General features: G+C 43.7%; 1 protein-coding gene across 2 annotated transcripts in view; it reads left to right on the forward strand.

Moving 5' to 3' along the window:
* LOC115109675 (ATP-binding cassette sub-family C member 4-like) overlaps positions 1-18,477 on the forward strand; it is a 46,679-nt gene extending 28,202 nt beyond the window's left edge. Inside the window, exons 21-31 of one of the 2 annotated variants that reach the window (XM_029634886.2) lie at positions 336-486; positions 1,210-1,329; positions 1,440-1,550; positions 3,122-3,222; positions 7,796-7,987; positions 9,248-9,403; positions 12,674-12,763; positions 13,249-13,421; positions 13,759-13,864; positions 16,066-16,200; positions 17,696-18,477. In XM_029634886.2, coding sequence (XP_029490746.1) covers positions 336-486; positions 1,210-1,329; positions 1,440-1,550; positions 3,122-3,222; positions 7,796-7,987; positions 9,248-9,403; positions 12,674-12,763; positions 13,249-13,421; positions 13,759-13,864; positions 16,066-16,200; positions 17,696-17,791 — 1,431 coding nt within the window. In that variant the 3' untranslated portion in view covers positions 17,792-18,477. The remainder of the gene's footprint in view (positions 1-335; positions 487-1,209; positions 1,330-1,439; positions 1,551-3,121; positions 3,223-7,795; positions 7,988-9,247; positions 9,404-12,673; positions 12,764-13,248; positions 13,422-13,758; positions 13,865-16,065; positions 16,201-17,695) is intronic. The other variant, XM_029634893.2, reaches the window with a different exon arrangement.
* Positions 18,478-19,706: the final 1,229 nt, after the last annotated feature.

Consider the following 19,706-nt stretch of genomic DNA (forward strand, 5'->3'; position numbering starts at 1 on the left):
TCTTTTTTTGTGCACACTTTTTTTTCTTTACTTTTTAACCCTGCCTTTTTGGGAAAGGGCTCGTAAAGTAAGCATTTCATGGTAAAGTGTCCAACTTATATTTGGCGCATGTGACACATACAATTTGGATTTGACACACACACTCTCCTAATGTTGCTGTCACCTTCTGCCTTTGGAGCTGCGGCAGAAAACAAGTGTGTTTCTTACATCATCCCTAGTGTAACGACAGGCCTCAAACTTCAGCGGTAGCCCGCAAGTCAGCAGGAGTCCATTTACTGAGCTGTTGCGCTCACCACACCGCTCTGTTCTCTCCCTCTGTGTTCTCTCTCTCCCAGGTGTTCCTGCAGATCCTGGGGGTGATCATCGTGGCGGCCGCCGTCATCCCCTGGATCCTCATCCCCGTCGTCCCTCTACTCGTCGTCTTCCTGTTCTTGCGACGCTACTTCCTGCAGACCTCCAGGGACATCAAGCGCCTGGAGTCCACTAGTAGGCTTCACTGTCTTTAGGGACACGTCTGTTTTAATGGTGGGAGACAAAGGGAGCACTAGCACGGGAATGCTAATAGACCATTGAATAGCAATTGAAGAAGGCCTTGGGCATTAGCATAAAAGGATAAAGGTGGCTGTGGCCCATGGGTTGCCCACACACACAGTTTCCTTAAGCGCTGGGAGTTCATGGCATCAGATACAATGGAGGAAATGCCAAGTGGGCCCGTGGCAGGCACTAGTTCATCCTCTGTATTCATCCTCTTTATTCTGGGCTGATAGCCCAAAGGCACACGGAAGAACAGGTCTGCTGATCTTAAGGAACAAAAGTGACTATTAAGAAGTTCCAGTGGAACATTCAGGCTTTGTCTGTTTTTACGAAGCCTAACGTTAATACATCTGGACAACAGGAATGCTAATATTAGTCATTTTCCTTTCAAACCATTTATTTCAGAAGCACTGCTTTTGGTAGCAAGGTGTACATGAAAATGTATGGGAGACGTGCATAAGGGGTTATCACGTTAACTGTCATGTCAGCAGAGCTTTGTAGCAAAACAGACAATTGAATGTTTTCGTTCGTCTGTGTTGAAGCCGGATGTAACCATCTTTGTACAGTCTAGAAAAATGGTGTGTTCTTTTGAAAGAAATGAATAAACACTGTGTATACTAGTGGTGTTTTAAATATTCACGTCTTCATTCAGTGTTTGTTTGTTATACTCTACAGCCCGGAGCCCAGTTTTCACCCACCTGTCCTCATCCCTCCAAGGTCTGTGGACCATCCGTGCCTTTAAAGCCCAGCAGCGGTTCCAGCAGGCATTTGACGCACATCAAGACCTCCACTCCGGTCAGAACCAGAACTGACATCTAACCATAACTACTACACATAGAATTGCATGTTTTAATTTGGTGTAATAACTATAGTATACAACCAGTAACCATGCTGTTCCTTTGCAGAGGCCTGGTTCCTATTCCTGACCACATCCCGATGGTTCGCTCTGCGTCTGGATGGCATCTGCTCCATATTTGTCACCCTCACTACCTTTGGGTGCCTGTTCCTCAGGGATGGTACCGTATGGGTCCTATATCAACTGTAATGTTGATCACCCGGGCCATACATATAACCATACATACAGTACCAGTCAAAAGTTTTTGACACCTACTCATTCCAGGGTTTTTCTTTGTTTACTATTTTCTACATTGTAGACTAATAGTGAAGACAACAAAACTATAGTATGAAATAACACATATGGAAACCAAAAACAAAATATATTTGAGATTCTTCAAAGTAGCCACCCTTTGCCTTGATGACAGCTTTGCACACTCTCGGCGTTCTCTCAGCCAGCTTCATGAGGTAGTCACCTGGAATGCATTTTAATTAACTGGTGAACCCTTGTTAATTTGTGGATTTTTTTTCCTTAATGCGTTTAAGCCAATCATTTGTGTTGTGACAAGGTAGGGGTGGTATACAAAAGATAGCCCTATTTGGTAAAATACCAAGTCCATATTATGGCAAGAACAGCTCAAATAAGCAGAGAGAAATGATAGTCCATTATTACTTTAAGACGAGGTCAGTCAATCCGGACAATTTCAAGAACTTTTAAAGTTTCTTTGAGTACAGTCGGAAAAGCCATCAAACGCGATTATGAAACTGGCTCTCATGAGGACCTGGCACCACCACCTCTGCTACAGAGGATAAGTTCATTAGTGCACCCCTTGATTACAGCCCAAATAAATGCTTCACAGAGTTCAAGTTACAGACACATCTCAACATCAACTGGTCAGAGGAGACTGCTTGAATCAGGCCTTCATGGTTGAATTGCTGCAAAGAAACCCCTACTAACGGACACCAATAAGAAGAAGAGACTTGCTTGGGCCAAGAAACACGAGCAATGGACATGGAAATCTTTCCTTTTGGTCTGATGAGTCCATATTTGTGATTTTTGTTTAATTTTTAATATATTAATTATTTTTGATTTTGGGTTCCCACCGCCGTGTCTTTGTGAGACGTAGAGTAGGTGAACGGATGATCTCCGCATGTGTGGTTCCCACCGTGAAGCATGAAGGAGGAGGTGTGATGGTGTGGGGGTGCTTTGCTGGTGACAGTGTTTGTGATTTATTTAGAATTCAAGGCACACTTAACCAGCATGGCTACCGCAGTATTCTGCTGCGATACACCATCCCATCTGGTTTGCGCATAGTGGGACTATCATTTGTTTTTCAACAGGACAATGAACAAAAACACATCTCCAGGCTGTATAAGGGCTGTTTGACCAAGAAGGAGAGTGAAGGAGTGCTGCATCAGATGACCTCCACAATCACCCGACCTCAACCCAATTGAGATGGTTTGGGATGAGTTGGACCGCAGAGTGAAGGAAAAGCAGCCAACAAGTGCTCTGCATATGTGGGAACTCCTTGAAGACTGTTGGAAAAGCATTCCTCATGAAGCTGGGTGAGAGAATGCCAAGAGTGTGCAAAGCTGTCAAGGCATAATAATACAAATAAAAACCCTTGAATGAGTAGGTGTGTCCAAACTTTTGAATAGTACTGTGTAATCAACCATATACACCACAGGCTCTGCAGTACTTAGGTGAACATGGAGGACAGTGAGTTGGTTTCTCTCTTTCCTGGTGTGACAGACTTGAAGGCAGGTGCTGTGGGCCTGGCTCTGTCCTATGCAGTAACCCTCGTCGGCATGTTTCAGTGGGGAGTCAGACAGAGTGCGGAGGTGGAGAACATGGTAAAAACCTCATTTATTGATTTAGACCTAAACTCAGCAAAAAAAGACATGTCCTATCACTGTCAACTGCGTTTGTTTTCAGCAAACTTAACGTGTATATATTTTTATGAACATAAAATTCAACAACTGAGACAAACTGAAGAAGTTCCCCAGACATGTAACAGAAATGGAATGTGTCCCTGAACAAAGGGGAGGGGTCAAAATTGAAAGTAACAGGTAGGATCTGGTGTGACCACCAGCTGCATTAAGTACTGCAGTGCATCTCCTCCTCATGGACTGCACCAGATTTGCCAGTTCTTGCTGTGAGATGTTACCCCACTCTTCCACCAAGGCACCTGCAAGTTCCCGGACATTTCTGGGGGGAAATGGCCCTAGCCCTCACCCTCCGATCCAACAGGTCCCAGACGTGCTCAATGGGATTGAGATCTGGGCTCTTCGCTGGCCATGGCAAAACACTGACATTCCTGTCTTGCAGGAAATCACGCACAGAACGAGCAGTATGGCTGGTGGCATTGTCATGTCAGGATGAACCTACAGGAAGGGTAACATGTGAGGGAGGATGTCTTCCCTGTAACGTACAACGTTGAGATTGCCTGCAATGGCGACAAGCTCAGTCCGATGATGCTGTGACACACCACCCCAGACCATGACGGACCCTCCACCTCCAAATTGATCCCGCTCCAGAGTACAGGCCTCGGTGTAACGCTTATTCCTTCGACGATAATCTCAATCCGACTATCACCCCTGGTGAGACAGAACCGTGACTCGTCAGTAAAGAGTACTTTTTGCCAGTCCTGTCTGGTCCAGCGACGGTGGGTTTGTGCCCATAGACGACGTTGCCAGTGATGTCTGGTGAGGACCTGCCTTACAACAGGTCTACAAGCCCCCAGTCCAGCCCATTTTCTGCCTATTGATGACAGTCTGAGCACTGATGGAGGGATTGTGCGTTCCTGGTGTAACTCGGGCAGTTGTTGTTGCTATCCTGTACCTGTCCCGCAGGTGTGATGTTTGGATGTACCGATCCTGTGCAGGTGTTACACGTGGTCTGCCACAGCGAGGACGATCAGCTGTCCATCCTGTCACCCTGTAGCTCTGTATTAGGCGTCTCACAGTACGGACATTGCAATTTATTACACTGGCCACATGTGCAGTCCTCATGCCTCCTTGCAGCATGCATATGGCACGGTCACACAGATGATCAGTGACCCTGGGCATCTTTCTTTTGGTGTTTTTAGAAAGGAGTCAGTAGAAAGGCCTTTTTCTACTGACTCTATTTTTTTTTAGAGTCAGTAGAAAGGCCTCTTTGGTGTCCTAAGTTTTCATAACTGTGACCTTAATTGCCTTCCATCTGTAATCTGTTAGTGTCTTAATCACCGTTCCACGGGTGCATGTTCATTAATTGTTTATGGGTCATTGAACAAGCATGTTTAAACCCTTTTCAATGAAGATCTGTGAAGTTAATTGGATTTTTACGAATTATCTTTGAACGACAGGGTGCTGAAAAAGGGACATTTCTTTTTTTGCTGAGTTTGTCTTGACTTGCCTGGCTGAAGAATAGGTGAATAATATAATTGTACTAGTCTGCTATAGTTGTTTCTAGTTGTGCAAATGTATACAGTGCCTATTATACAGTTGAAGTCGGAACTTTACATTCACTTAGGTTGGAGTCATTAAAGCTTGTTTTTCAACAAATCCACACATTTCTTGTTAACAAACTATAGTTTGGGCAAGTTGGTTAGGAAATCTCCTATGTGCACGACAAAAGTAATTTTTCAAACAATTGTTTACAGACAGGTTATTTCACTTATAATTCACTGTATCACAATTCCAGTTGGTCAGAAGTTTACATACACTAAGTTGACTGTGCCTTTAAACAGCTTGGAAAATTCCATAAAATGATGTCATGGCTTTAGAAGCTTCTGATGAGCTAATTGACATCATTTGAGTGGTTGTATTTCAAGGCCTACCTTCAAACTCAGTGCCTCTTTGCTTGACATCATGGGAAAATCAAAAGAAATCAGCCAAGATCTCAGAAAAACAATGGTAGACCTCCACAAGTCTGGTTCATCCTTGGGCGCAATAAACCCCATGGGACCACGCAGCCGTCATACAACTCAGGAAGGAGATGCGTTCCGTCTCCTAGAGATGAATGTACTTTGGTGCGAAAAGTGCAAATCAATCCCAGAACAACAGCAAAGGACCTTGTGAAGATGCTGGAGGAAATGGGTACAAAAGTATCTATATCCACAGTAAAACGAGTCCTATATCGACATAACCTGAAAGGCATCTCAGCAAGGAAGAAGCCACTGCTCCAAAACCGCCATTAAAAAAGCCAGACTACGGTTTGCAACTGCACATTGGGACAAAGATCGTACTTTTTAGAGAAATGTCCTCTGGTCTGATGAAACAATAATGGATCTGTTTGGCCACAATGACCATCGTTATGTTTGGAGGAAAAGGGGGGAGGCTTGCAAGCCGAAGAACACCATCTCAACCGTGAAGCACGGGGGTGGCAGCATCATGTTGTGGGCGTGCTTTGCTGCAGGAGAGACTGGTGCACTTCACAAAATAGATGGCTTTATGAGGAAGGACAATTATGTGGATATATTGAAGCAACATCTCAAGACATCAGTCAGGAAGTTAAAGCTTGGTTGCAAATGGGTCTTCCAAATGGACAATGACCCCAAGCATACTTCCAAAGTTGTGGCAAAATGGCTTAAGGAAAAGAAAGTCAAGGTATTGGAGTCGCCATCACAAAACCCTGACCTCAATCTTATAGAACATTTGTGGGCAGAACTGAAGAAGCGTGTGAGCAAGGAGGCCTACAAACCTGACTCAGTTTATCCAGCTCTGTCAGGCCAAAATTCACCCAACTTATGTGGGAAGCAGGTGGAAGGCTACCTGAAACGTTTGACCCAAGTTAAACAATTTAAAGGCAATGCTACCAAATACTAATTGAGTGTATGTAAACTTCTGACCCACTGGGAATGTGATGAAATAAATAAAAGTTGAAATAAATCATTCTCTCTACTATTATTCTGACATTTCACCTTCTTAAAAATAAAGTGGTGATCCTAACTGACCTAAGACAGGGAATTTGTACTAGGATTAAATGTCAGGAATTGTGAAACTGAGTTTAAATGTATTTGGCTTGGGTGTATGTATTCACCCCTTTTGGGTTTCTTCACATTTTATTGTTATAAAGTGGGATTAAAATGTACTTTTTTGGTCCACAATCTACACAAACTACTCTTATTTCAAAATTAAAGAAAATTCCATATTTCTTTTTTAATGAAGTTGAAAACGAAATATACAGTATCTTGATTAGATCATCTACTTCCCTCAGTCAAATCATGTTAGAAACACCTTTTGGCAGTGATTACAGCTGTGTCATGTTAGGCAAGTCTCTAAGAGCTTTGCGCTCTTGGATTGTGCAATATTTGCACTTTAAAAATATATATTTTCAGAATTCTTTTAAGCTCTGTCAAGTTGGTTGTTGATCGTTGTTTGACAGCCAATTTTAAGTCTTGTCATCGATTTTTCAGGCAGATTTAAGTGAAAACGAACTAGGCCTCAGGAACATTCACTGTCTTCTTGGTAAGCAACATAAGTGTGAATTTGGACTTGTTTTAGGTTTTCTTGCTGAAAGGAACATTAGTCTCCCAGTGTCTGGTGGAAAGCAGACTAAACAAGGTTTTCTGTTTTTTTTTAACCTGAAACTCCCCAGTCGTTGCCAATGACAAGCATGTTATACCCATAACATGATGCAGCCACCACCATCCTTGATAATATGGAGAGTGGTACTCGATGATGTATTGTGGATTTGTCCCAAAGATAACTCTTTGTATTCAGCACAACAAGGAAATGACTTTGCTAAAAATTTTTGCAGTTATTACTTTAGTGCCTTTGCAAACAGGATGCATTTTTTTTTTTTTTTTTTTTTCGGTAAAGGATTTTTTCTTTTCACTCTTTTATATTAGTATTGTGGAGTAACTACAATGTTGTTGATCCATCCTCAGTTTTCACCTTTCACCGCCATTAACCTATGACTGTTTTAAAATGAGCATTGGCCTCGTGGTGTAATCGTCTTTACCATCTTCCAATCGACGCTCTTTGCGACGCATTGGAAAAGCACCCTGGCCTCTGGTTGAATCTGTGCTTGAAATTCACTACTCGTCTTGAGGGACCTTAAATATAATTGTGTGTGGGGTACAGAGATGGGGTAGTCATTAAATCATGTTAACCACCATTATTGCACATAGTGAGTCCGTGTAACTTTTTATGTGATTTGTTAAGCACATTTTAACTACTGAACTTATTTAGGCTTGCCATAACAAAGGGGGTGAATACTACATTGACATTATTGAGAATTTTTGTCTCGATCAGTGACAATTATTATTGTTTTTTTATCCATTTCAATTCCACTTTGTAACCCAACAAAATGTGAAAAAATACAAGGGCTGTGAATACTTATGATTGGCACTGTCAGTGTTCCTGGCCACAGAATGAAATAGAACAGAATATTCCCTCATAGAATAACAACGATTTTGTAATAATGTTCTGACACTCCCAGATGACTTCTGTGGAAAGGGTGGTGGAGTACACAGAACTGGAGAGCGAAGCGCCTTGGGAGACAGACAAACGGCCTCCGCCTGATTGGCCCAGGCATGGTTTCATCACCTTCGACCAGGTCAACTTCTCCTACTATGCGGACAGTCCTCTGGTCCTAAAGAACATTACTGCGGTCTTCAGATCCAGAGAAAAGGTGCCCACTACATATTCCTCTGATATGTGTCCATGTTTACGACAATGCACAACACACCCCAACACAATTCAGTTGATATGCAGCCAGTGTAATGGGTGGCGGTGCTGTTCTTCTCTGTTCGTCATTATTTTTCAAATCAATTATTTAGGGGACATCTTATTGTGCCGCTGATTCCCAAGGAATATACCATTTGTGATTCATGGAATACATATCATGCAATTAAGACTAGTCAAGTGGATCCATTTGTTCACATTTGCATTCTAGGAGACCTGACGGTGACAACTGTTTATTCACTATATGAGAGAGAGGAGAGAAGATGAGAGGGAGAGAGAGGTAGAGATGGTTGAGGGTGATTGAAACCCAGCGTTTTTAATGCAGGGGGTGTATTTTGCATGGCCACGGTTCGCCAGGGCGGCTGATTTCACAATGGATGGGTTGATAAGTGAAGAGGCCTGGGCTCTGACAGCCCATGGGAGGGATCTTCACCCGATGCCGTGGGCCTGAACAGGCTTTGTGTGCATCCTGACAGTCCCCCTGAGACGACGCTTTCACAGGGAAACGAGCACCTATCTAGCACTCTGAACACTCCTCTCTCTCACACACAACATATGATTTGATACATTTACTTTTAACTGTTAACTATTAATTTTCTTACATGTCTTACTGTACATTTCCATACTTCCAGTGTAGTGATTCCACAAGTTGATTTATACATTTACTTTAGATAGCCTTTGCATTCTTTGTTTGAATCAAAGCGGCATTGTAATATTGCTGATTTTAGTTAGAAGCTCATCTTTGGGAATCGGAATCCGAGCTTATAGGCTACTGTAGGAAGGGATATGTGATTGATCCATGCGGAACATGGCTGATAGCACCTACGGAGAAGACACTGAAATGCATACGTTACGATAGCATCTTATACTATCATATCAACTTCAGCGGTATTCTGCTGTTTTAATGTCACCCGGCTTGTGGGGGCTGTCACCTTAACAACTGATGTGCTGATATCAAACAGGAAGGAACATCTCAGCAATGAGAATCTCGCATTCTGTTGGAGAACTGGCCCTGAAAGGCAAAGGTTCCATCATAAAGGACAGAGATGATTCAGTTTACAATGGCGCAATGGGAAGTGAAGTAGACCTTGAATTTAGCACTTGGAAGTCAACTTTATACAAGGAAGTCTTGACATCAGATTTTATAGTAGAGAAAATGTCTTCCGAGAAAAACAAACTAACACTTTCTCTGTATGCTGAACTCTAGGTTGGCATCGTGGGGCGGACTGGCGCTGGTAAAAGCTCCCTGATCTCTGCTCTGTTCCGCCTGGCTGAACCTGATGGCAGGATTTCCATCGACGGCGTTCTCACCGCCGAGATCGGCCTGCATACCCTGCGCCAGAGAATCTCCATCATCCCCCAGGTATGTACATTCTCTGCCCTCCCAATGCCCATTGTAGTCTATTGGCTAGGCTGCATTGTATAGCACGTCTTTAGTTTGTTCAGCATAATCCATGTAAGGCCTTCGATAGGACATTTTTTATAGTACACATGACATGACTATGGAAGCTTTAGAATTGCCAAACACCATTACCTCAGTCATTTGTAGAGCGTTGAGTAGAAACGTAAAAGCCTGAATGTGGGAGTTTCAGGGTTCTCTGACATGATCCATTATATATCTTTAGCATTCATCAGACATGATGCACATTCAGTGGGGTAGGTGAACTTCCATTGGTAACCCAAACTCTCCCCCCCCTTTGAGGTCTGGCCTGCTTTTTTATGTCACTGTTGGTTTCAAAGCAACAACAGGCTGAGGAGAATTACAGTCGTCACTCAGGGGATTTTGGAAAGTGACACAAACGGATGCCTTGAGACAGTTTTCAACTTTTATTTCCGCTTGTTGAAAGTGATACAGCATTAGGAAAATGCCACCCCCTGGGTGAGTCAGCGCTCTGCGGCGGTGAAGACTCCCACAGCCCAGCTCTGAGAGGAGAGCAGAGCAGCTCTCTACCCTTGTCAGTGACAGGAGATTAGCCCTCTACCCCCGAAACATCAGCAAAGCTGCTTAGAAGACTTCTCTACCCATCCCCATCCTCACAGTCTCACATAGGCCTACCAACATCATTTAGCCCAAGTGTTGAACATTTCACACACTGCAGCCAAGGTTTCCCCAAAACAAGTTCATTTAAGATTTTTGGTGTGGCTTTGATGGGTTTCTATTGTCAATAGTTTGCCAGATTAACTTTCACTTCTGTATTACAGGTGGTTATGTTTGACCACTAACATAGTTATGTCAAGGTAATGTTTTCCTATTGGATGCTGCTCGTTCTGACAGGGGGACAGCCAGTTGCATCATGGGGTAGAGCTGCAAACGGGGTGGGGAAAGAGGGGGCATATTTAGATGACTTCTGTTCTGAACTCATAACTGAAACGTTGGCTTATCTAAGAGGAGCAGCACTGTATCTGTACACAAACCGAATAGAGATGATCTATCAGGTTCGATTGTTGTCCTATTTTTTCCGCTGTAAAAATTCAAGCATGAAAGACGCAGAGTATGATTTGCAATTACTAATATTACAAGGATTGGATTTCTTCTGCTTATATTCCCATTTTTCACAACTTCCCTTAGAAACGGAAAAGGTCATTTGAACCCCCCGTGTAAGTGATATTCACTCAGCCTTTTAAATGGAAAATGACTTGATATAAGATGCTTGTTGCCCTACCTTGTGATGTGGAATTCTCAGATTCTGATATGTATTCTATACATTGCCCGTGTGAACTTTTATTCTACAGCTTCCCCCAGATTTGATTATGATAAACTTTTATTAGTATATGGCATTAAAAAAGAATCCATTTCAGGTTCTATTGAAATCTCAGGAATGACTTCACAGTTCAAAATGAATTCAGCGGCAAACAGAGGGCTTAGAATTGTTGGAGCACATAATCGGTCTTTGGAAAGCTGTGCTTGAAAGCAGTTTTTCCAACTTAACATTGAATCCTCAATTAAAGTGAGTCACAAAACTAGTTTGAATTGGGACTTGAGCTGGCTTAATGACAAGGCAGTCTGCTGGTGGCAGGGGTAAAGCTCATTGGGAGTAGAGAGGTGGAACAGTTTTTAGGCTGTAGAGAGAAAGGGATGAACTCCCGAATGCTTAAAATTCACAGCTATGTTTTCAAGGAATCTGCTCAAAGTTAAACACTTGCCATGGGTTTCGAGACTGACACAATGGTCTGTGTGTGCGCGTGTGCGTTGCCTTCTCAACCTCATGTTAGTGGTGCTGTCACAGTGTTGGCTCAGAGCCTATGACCTGCATCAAAGCAGCCAACGGGGCATGGGTGATATGAGTCACTCTCACACAACAGTATTCTTCTAACCACGAGACATGATTATGAGGATCACAACAGCAGTAAACACCTAGTGAGTCTTTCCAGTCACTGTGTGCTCTACTCCTGTTCCGGGCCGTATCTCGCAGTTGCCAGGTGAACGTTCTTCTCTTGATAGGTCAGATTAGCGTCTTGAGTAAACTTGATTTATTATCGCCTTCCCTCCACTGCATTGTGGACTGACCGTTTCTCCATATCCTCCTTTATCTCTATTGCTACGACACAGGCCTATACAGACTCGTTAATGTTTTTTTAAATGGTCATTATGTCCTTTTAAAGCCTCATAAACTCTGTTGTGTGTCGCAGAAGAAAATCCCTCAAGTATTTACTTAGTGATAAAACAATGAGGAAATGATCCTGTGGAAATGTAATATAGCTTTATATTGTTCTGTGAATGCTGTGACGTTTTGTTTATGGCTCGAAAGGAGAGTCCCCTGTCAGTTATTATTATTATTTTTTTTTTAAATCGCTTTGACGTTGGGCTAGGATTTCTGAATAAATATCTTCTAAAGAGACTTGGCATGAGGACATGTAGCTGTGCTCCTGTTGGCCAGGTTTACAGCAAACACAAGGGCATGCTGGAACAGTGCCTTCGGAGTGGCGAGCTATTTTGACTGCACTATAATAAAGAGCTGTATTTGCTCTCTTAAGGGTGGTTGTATGCCTGAACCTTGATACAGGTGTGTAGCTCACTGTAAATACACAGAGCTCCCACAGAACTGCTCCAAGCTATTTAAAAAATAATAATAATAATTATAGCTTGGAGAAAAGTCAGCCAACTGAAGGACAACTCCTTTTTACTCATGCACACATTTGTCAACTAAAAACTAGGGATGTTGATATAAACTTTTTCAACTGTAATTTAGAGAGGGCACATCTAACTTCATGAATTTGAATGAACATTGTGAATTTGTATTTATTATTTATATATATGTATATACTTGAGAGATTTAAACGTTCATGACTATAGTTGACCTTTTTAGGTAATTTGAGAAATGTTTGATGATTTACAGGCACCTTTTCTATGTCCAGACAACCTCTATACAGATCCTCTGCTCTCAAACAAGACCACAGCACAAGCTACGGTTTTCCAAAGTAAAAAGATCAACTTAGCGTTGGCTAGTGGGCCGGAGCCGAGTGTTGAATCGGGCTCCTGAGTGTGGCATTGCAGGCCCCATTGTGAACACCTCTCCCTCACACATAGCGCCGCTCTATACAGCCTGTCTTAACCCTCTTCAAACGTCTCCCCCTCGTCATTATCCTAACTGGCCATGGCCTTCTCTTTCTATACCCATCCGTCCCCATGCAGGACCCGGTTCTCTTCACGGGCACCATGAGGAAGAATCTGGACCCTTTCAGCCAGCACACAGACGAGGACCTGTGGAATGCACTGGGAGAGGTACTCCAGCTTGGGCTCTGAATGCTTCCCCCTCAGAGGCCCATGGGGGGATCCCTCTGTCCCCCTCCACAATGCTGCCATTCAGCCTCCCTGCTCACCACAAGTCATGGAGGGGAAATCCCATTAGGGCCGTGGGGCCCAGCTCAATGTGCGGCTTGTAACTGGGAGCCATTCAAAGTGCTGGGGAGATGTGTTGTGCTGCGTTTGCCAGTTAGGCGCTAGAGGATGAAGGCAGGGTTCCCCCACAGTGAAGGGCTCCAGCTCCTGCTCCCCAGTCTCCCCGCTCCTCAATGGGTTTGCTGGCCTGGGTTAAAGCAAGAGGCTGGTCACAAGGGAGCGGTGGCCAAGGTCATCAGTGGACCTGGCCCTGCATTGTGCCAGCCGGTTAATGGGTGTGTGTTGGATGTTTTTTTTAAGATACCCCCCCCGGGAGGCCTTTCTACAGGGGTAATGGAGGGTCCCTGCTTCCTCTCCTTTCCCTGCAGGTGCAGCTGAGGACCGTGGTGGAGGAGCTGCCTGGGAGGCTGGAGACCATGCTGGCTGAGTCGGGCTCCAACTTCAGCGTGGGTCAGAGGCAGCTAGTCTGTCTGGCCAGGGCCATCCTCAGACGGAACAAAATCCTCATCATCGACGAGGCCACCGCTAACGTGGACCCCAGGTGAGAACACTTTGAACACTTTGACCCACATATTTGTGCTAGTTGTCATGGTAGTGTTGTAACTCAGTCCCATACATCAGTATATTCCAATTTTAGGGCAAACACATAATATAGAGGTAAAAATATCAAGGTTTAACACCTTGATGAATAAAGTTATGGCCCCTGGTTCTCTGACAATGTAACTCTATCCCATTTTACTTTAGTACAGCTGCACATACCTGGCTAAGGATTAGCCATTGTTTTGATGTGTAAAGTAAAATCCCTGCCCAGGGGTGTGTAGGAAGAATGTATTGTTTCTGCATGGATGCTGAGGTATTCTCTTCCCCTGCTCCTTTAGAACCGACGGCCTTATCCAGCAGACCATCCGGGAGAAGTTCAGGGAGTGTACTGTGCTCACCATCGCCCACCGACTCAACACTATCATCGACTGTGACCGGATCCTGGTGAGGCCTCCCTCCAGTGTTAAGTAACCATGTGGCTAGCACTGTGTGTGCACATTTTCTTCACTGAGCCATTCACAGTACACTCAATATGAAAAAGCTTGCACATATTTCTGCTTCCTGCTATACAGTAGAGGTCTTCACGGATCCACCTGTACCCGAGACCCGATCCGGAAACCGAGCAGGTCCGGATCCAGAATTCTAAATAATTTCACAGTACTAGGTCAGATCTGATATGATTGTTACGGGTCTCGGGTATGTGTAATTATAACTGACTTGTCCGGAGAGACCCATGCAGATCCGACCGCGACGGAGAGAGGGAGAGACTCTTTTTACATGTAACTTGTTGTTGTTGGCCAATCATAAGTCATCAAAGCGACAATAGGCTACAGTCATAGAACCTCCGTGTGGGGAAAAAGGTTTGAGATATTTAATCAATGGATTATATATATATATATATATATATATATATATATATATATAATCAATGGAAGATGGATTTAATGTGGTGGAATTAAAAGTTAAAGGAGGAGGATAGGCTACAAAGACCTAGAGCCAAAAAGTAGTCTGCTACTTTATATTCTGAATGGAGTTGTTTGTAACTGTGTAGGACGAGAGCGTGTATGCAGCCACAATTAGCTTAACTTCTCGCCGTTTGATGCAGTCAAGACGGGTGCTACGTAATCATATTGGATGATAAATAACCCAGCTATTAGTCTACTATAGCGCAAGTCAGCTTTGTTGCTTGCCGTCACTCTCCCTCCTCCCTATGTCACTTTCAGTAGCCTACACACACAGCACAGCCCCTGGTAGAGCATCACCTCTCTGTACCTCATCTCCCTCGCACTTTCTCAGCTCTGGTTAATAAGGTAGCTTACAATTGGACTTTTCTGTTGCTCCCTCACTCGGATCGGAACGGGTCTGGATCGGACCAGATCTTTACGGAATGGGTCTAGTTGTCCTCGGGTCTGTTCGGGAACGGGTCTCTATATTTACTGAATTAATTTATGCATACCGGGTCCGGATGGGGAAGCCCCAGGTCCATTTTGGAACGGGTCCAACTTTTTAGACCTGTCAAGGCCTCTACAGTACAGTATCTAAGAATAGATCAGGGTCAGACTTTACAACCAGCCCAGTCAGTGAAGTACTAAGAGTTTAGCTCTAAGTAACAGCCGGCCCCATTACTCCCTAATCTCACCCCCTCTTAGTGGGGCCAGGTGGGGAGAGACTGAGAGGTGACCAGGCCAGCCTGTGCCCCCCATGCCCTCGTGCCAGTTGATCTTTGGCCTCTTCCAGCCCACTGCCTGCAGAGGTGCCAATTAGTGCCATTTGTGGCAGCATTTGTTTCCTGTCCTCCAGGACACTGGCTGACCCGGTAAATGGCTGTTGAGATGGGCAAGAGGAAAAGCCAAATGTCACACAGCGGGAACGTTTCCACACCTGTCCCCGTGTCAAACGCCCCCAGATTGTCACGCTGTTTGATAGAACAGACTTGGGACCCACCTGAATTGCCTCGTCCAAGTGATTAAGTGACACCCCTGATGAATGAGAGAGTTTTCTTGAGTAGGAAACTCTTTGGCCTTCATATGTTCTACGGAGGTAGCTAAGGTAGAGAAATAATGTGTTCTGTTGTTCACACAATGCTATGTGTTACTGTTCCAAAATGTGGCTTAAGATGTAACAGAGTGGGCTTTGCCTATTTTCAGAAGATCTCACTCCTTTGAAAGGGAGACCGAATGTAATGCTAGGCCTTTATGGAGCTCCTTGAATAAGAGCTATTCTTTGCCTGTTTTACAATGCATGTGATGACAGAGACACGATGGTAATTTTCTGAAGCGTGCTGAAGGTGTGATTGTTGCCTTTGACACAGTTGAGGACCACCCTTGCGGTGCTGAAATGCATGCATGGATAAATGCATGGATAACCTTGCTTAGGCCTGATCTTCTGTCTGACACTGTCAGCGCACACGTTCACAGCAGCTACAGCCCCGTCAGGCAATAACAAGCCCTGGTGTTTGTTGTTGGCGTGAGTCACATGAAATGGATGGTTCCCGAGACAGCAGAGAACTACTGTTTCTCACTCGACCTCTATTGTCTTGTGCGGATCACTCACCAGTGAAACAGCTGAAAGGCTCGTTTTTAAGTATTAAAGTATATAGGCTATGTGGCTCACGCCCTACTACTCTCTCCTGTGTCTGATTGCAGGTTCTAGATGCTGGGAGGATCCAGGAATACGATGAGCCCTACGTTCTGCTTCAGAACCAGGAAGGAGTGTTCTACCAGATGGTCCAGCAGACAGGCAAGGCAGAGGCAGCCTCCCTGCTCCATGCAGCCAAACAGGTAACCGACCCAACCAACCCCGCCCTCCTCCTTTGTCCTAACTCAGTCAGCACTCTGAGTGCACACAGCTACAGTCACCCTAATCCTTATAACACACGCCTTATAACAACTGGCGTCCCTTTGCCCAAAACAACAGTCAGTCGTACACACAAGGGAGTTGTGAATATTTGTACTGAATGTGTGTAATGCTATTTATGTAGCTGCATTTCTATATTCTATACCATAAGTTTTAATTTCATGCGAAAAATGTCCCTTTTGTCATTTTACATGACTCTGATATTATCTAATGAATCGTCCGTGTAATCTATTTCCAAAAATGTCATTTTGAAATCATTTCAGAGATCATTCTAGAAAAGCAGCTTTCTTTGCTCTTTATCTATTTTGAAATATTGGGTTTTAACTTTGTCTCGATTTGGGATAAACTTCCTATGGGGATTACTGTAATAGAGCACATCCTTATATATATTTTTTGCTTTGAAATTCATTTGTGATGTATTCCCCCTTCAGCCACTCTCCAGATAAGGGCTGGGTAGCTATTCATCGTTCAATTCCATTTTTATGTGCATCTGTCAGGGACTACAGATACGATATTGCAACTTCAAACAGGTCTTTGTGAAATAAGAAAAAGTAGGCATCATTTCATTTTCTCTCTGTCCCTGGTACAAATTTATCAGGAGAACTGTATCTCCCCAGCCACAGACTGAAATGGGTAAAATACTGATTTCAAAGACTCAGCACACTGTCGCATTATTTGGTATCGTCTTCTCCTGCACAGTGGCGGATTGGTAGAGACATTGTTCAGACCCTTACGTCTCCTTTCTTTATTGTGGGCTGCTCTCTCCAGATCAGATTACTCCAACTCCCAGAACCGCTCTCTAGCACCACTTATTAAATACTGAGACGTCTCACAAACCGAGTGTGAACTTTCTATAGTTGTCAGTCAAGGTTTAAATACATTAAATCATCTGATACCAACCTCTCGTTCCTTTTGTCTGAGCAGAATGACAATCCCTGAGTTGGGAGTGTATCTGATATTGTGGCTAACCGTTTTCACCTGTTTTCCCCTCTGCGTGTGCATTCGTGTTGCCAAAATACTTGGTTTGTCATAGCCTCTTTGTGCCGGCTGGAACTAGATAAAAGGACACCTTTTGGCTCTCTGTGGAAAACAACAGTATTTCAATAGCCATTTTGAATGAGTGTTTTGTATGTATCAAGATCCTTTTGCTTTAGATCTTGTATCGGTGATAAATTGTCATGTTAAACAGCATAGTCCGTAAGAAACCAGGGTGTTTGAAGTCTACGTTATTGTTGTGATTATCGCTAAAGAATTTCAAAGTTCTTACGAGACCAAAATAACCATTTTGCGTGCTCCTGTGGGAGGCAAATTCCTCAATCCAGTCTGAGATCCATCCTAAATCAGCCATTCACAGATTCTACCTCAAACGACAAGCTACAGTAGAATCTGTGTGACTCTGCTCTCCTTATACCCTTTCAGGTTCACATGAACAAAAGCCATCCCGATGTGATCAACGGACTGACGGACCTGAGCCCGTCCGAGGGGAGCTGTGTCATCTTTGAGACGGCCCTGTGACACCGTTGTCTGACCTTTTCACCCCTGTAATGTGGCCCTCTGCGCTGGCCACACCATGAGGATGCCTCACACACTGTACCAAATATTATCCAGCTCTTGATTTCACTATGCCTTCTTCAACACCGCTGGCAAAGGTGTGGCGATCAGGCGTTTTGCTTCAGCACTTTTCAATTATATGGGGCAGCGCCCCACCAGTTATGGTTTGGGTTAATATATTTTTTTAAATACGCAAAAGTGTTGAAACAGGGACAAAGTAGGCCTACTGTTTTTTTGTGTGTATTTTTGTTAGACTCACCAGCCTTGCCTCCTAATCTGTCAATTCGCACACTATGTCCTTCTCATCAGAGTGCTGTGTGGGTGTTGACCTGTCAGATTCATGAAAATCACAGGGCACACGAATTGGGCATGACGCACGTCTATAGACTCTGATATTATTTTAGCAAACAGGGTAAGAACTCACTCCTGACAGACCCAAGCAAAACCTCTTTCCAGAAACATTGTAGCAGCCTAGACCTAAACATCAGTGATCTGACATGCTGTATCAGTCTGAGCAACTGTAGGCCCAGCCTCTATGCGACCTGTCCCATCTGGCTTGGGGAAATGAAGTGGTAACGTTCACAGCCTAAGCCAATTTATTTGTGTTAAGAGAAATTGTGAATATGATCAAATTTGGAATGGAACTTTTGGGGGGGCAGTGGCCATTTCAATCCCTGGGCCTACCCTACAGCGTTTCCAATGAAGGAAAGCGGTGAGAAGCAGTGGGCAGTGGAACGTTTGGGGGTGACGGGAGCTGAACAGGGCGGGACTAAAGTTGGGCAAATCGCATCACGACGTGAGATAAGTTTGGTTGTTTTCAAATCAAAATCCCCTGCCTAATGGAACAGCCAAAGAGAAGGCTCAACTTTCCTAACTGCCATCAATTCCATATCGTCTGCCTTTCACTTAAACAATAGGGATAAACACGAAATATTAGTTTTAGGCTTAGCCTACTGGAATTCCTTACATTCCTGTTGTTTTCTGTTTTAAAAAATCACCTGGGGTGACTTTAGAGCAAGCTCAACTTGCCCGACTGCTCAGTTCACTTGCCCCAGGCAATAGGGCAACCCTTAAGGTCCCTGCTATAACTAGGTTCTGGAGTTTTACCTGGTTACAATCAGGAGACGAAGAAGAAATTCCCCAGCACTCTGGGAGCTGCAGTGTCACGTGATCAGCATACATAGGCTATGGGTCCATAACTGCCCAGGAGCAATTGTTTGAAGCAATGTGTGCCTTTATTAAAAACAAATGACTGGTTGTGTTGTATTGATTGTTTTGCAATATTTGTTTTTGTATGTATGTTGCATGGCCCCTGGGGTAGGATTATTCACAATCCTGCATTTGGTTGCATGTAAAGATTTAGGGGTGTGGAGTGTTTACTGGTGTAAAAAAAAACAGTAGTTTATACTGGTTGGATACACATTTTAGGTTATTCCGAGTAAAACCTACCTAGCTGACAGTGGGTTTGACCAGTAAGTTAATAGTTTTAAGTCAAATTTGATTTTGTACTTTAAAAAAAAAGAGGATCCACATGTCTTATTGTTTTCAATAATCATTGTGCCTTGATCAGAATATCGATCCTTTGTAATTGCACTGTTTTCATTGATTTGTCTTTTAAGACCAGATTTGGTCTTCTTGCACTCTGAGTAGAATGACTATTGCTACCTCTGTTTTTGGAATAAAGCTGTGGATGAAAAGCAGGTCAGAAGTAGTTGGATTGTGTGTTAGCATGTATACTAGATGACCACTCAAAGAACTTCTGAAATGATGCGAAAGGCATGAATACTTTTGAAGAGAATCATTGTGTGTACTGTCGACACTTTTTCCCCGCTCTGATCATCTGAGCTACGTATGCTACTTATGTTGTATGTATGCGGTT

Source organism: Oncorhynchus nerka, linkage group LG3 (genome assembly GCF_034236695.1).
Source record: "Oncorhynchus nerka isolate Pitt River linkage group LG3, Oner_Uvic_2.0, whole genome shotgun sequence".
Taxonomy (NCBI): Eukaryota; Metazoa; Chordata; class Actinopteri; order Salmoniformes; family Salmonidae; genus Oncorhynchus; species Oncorhynchus nerka.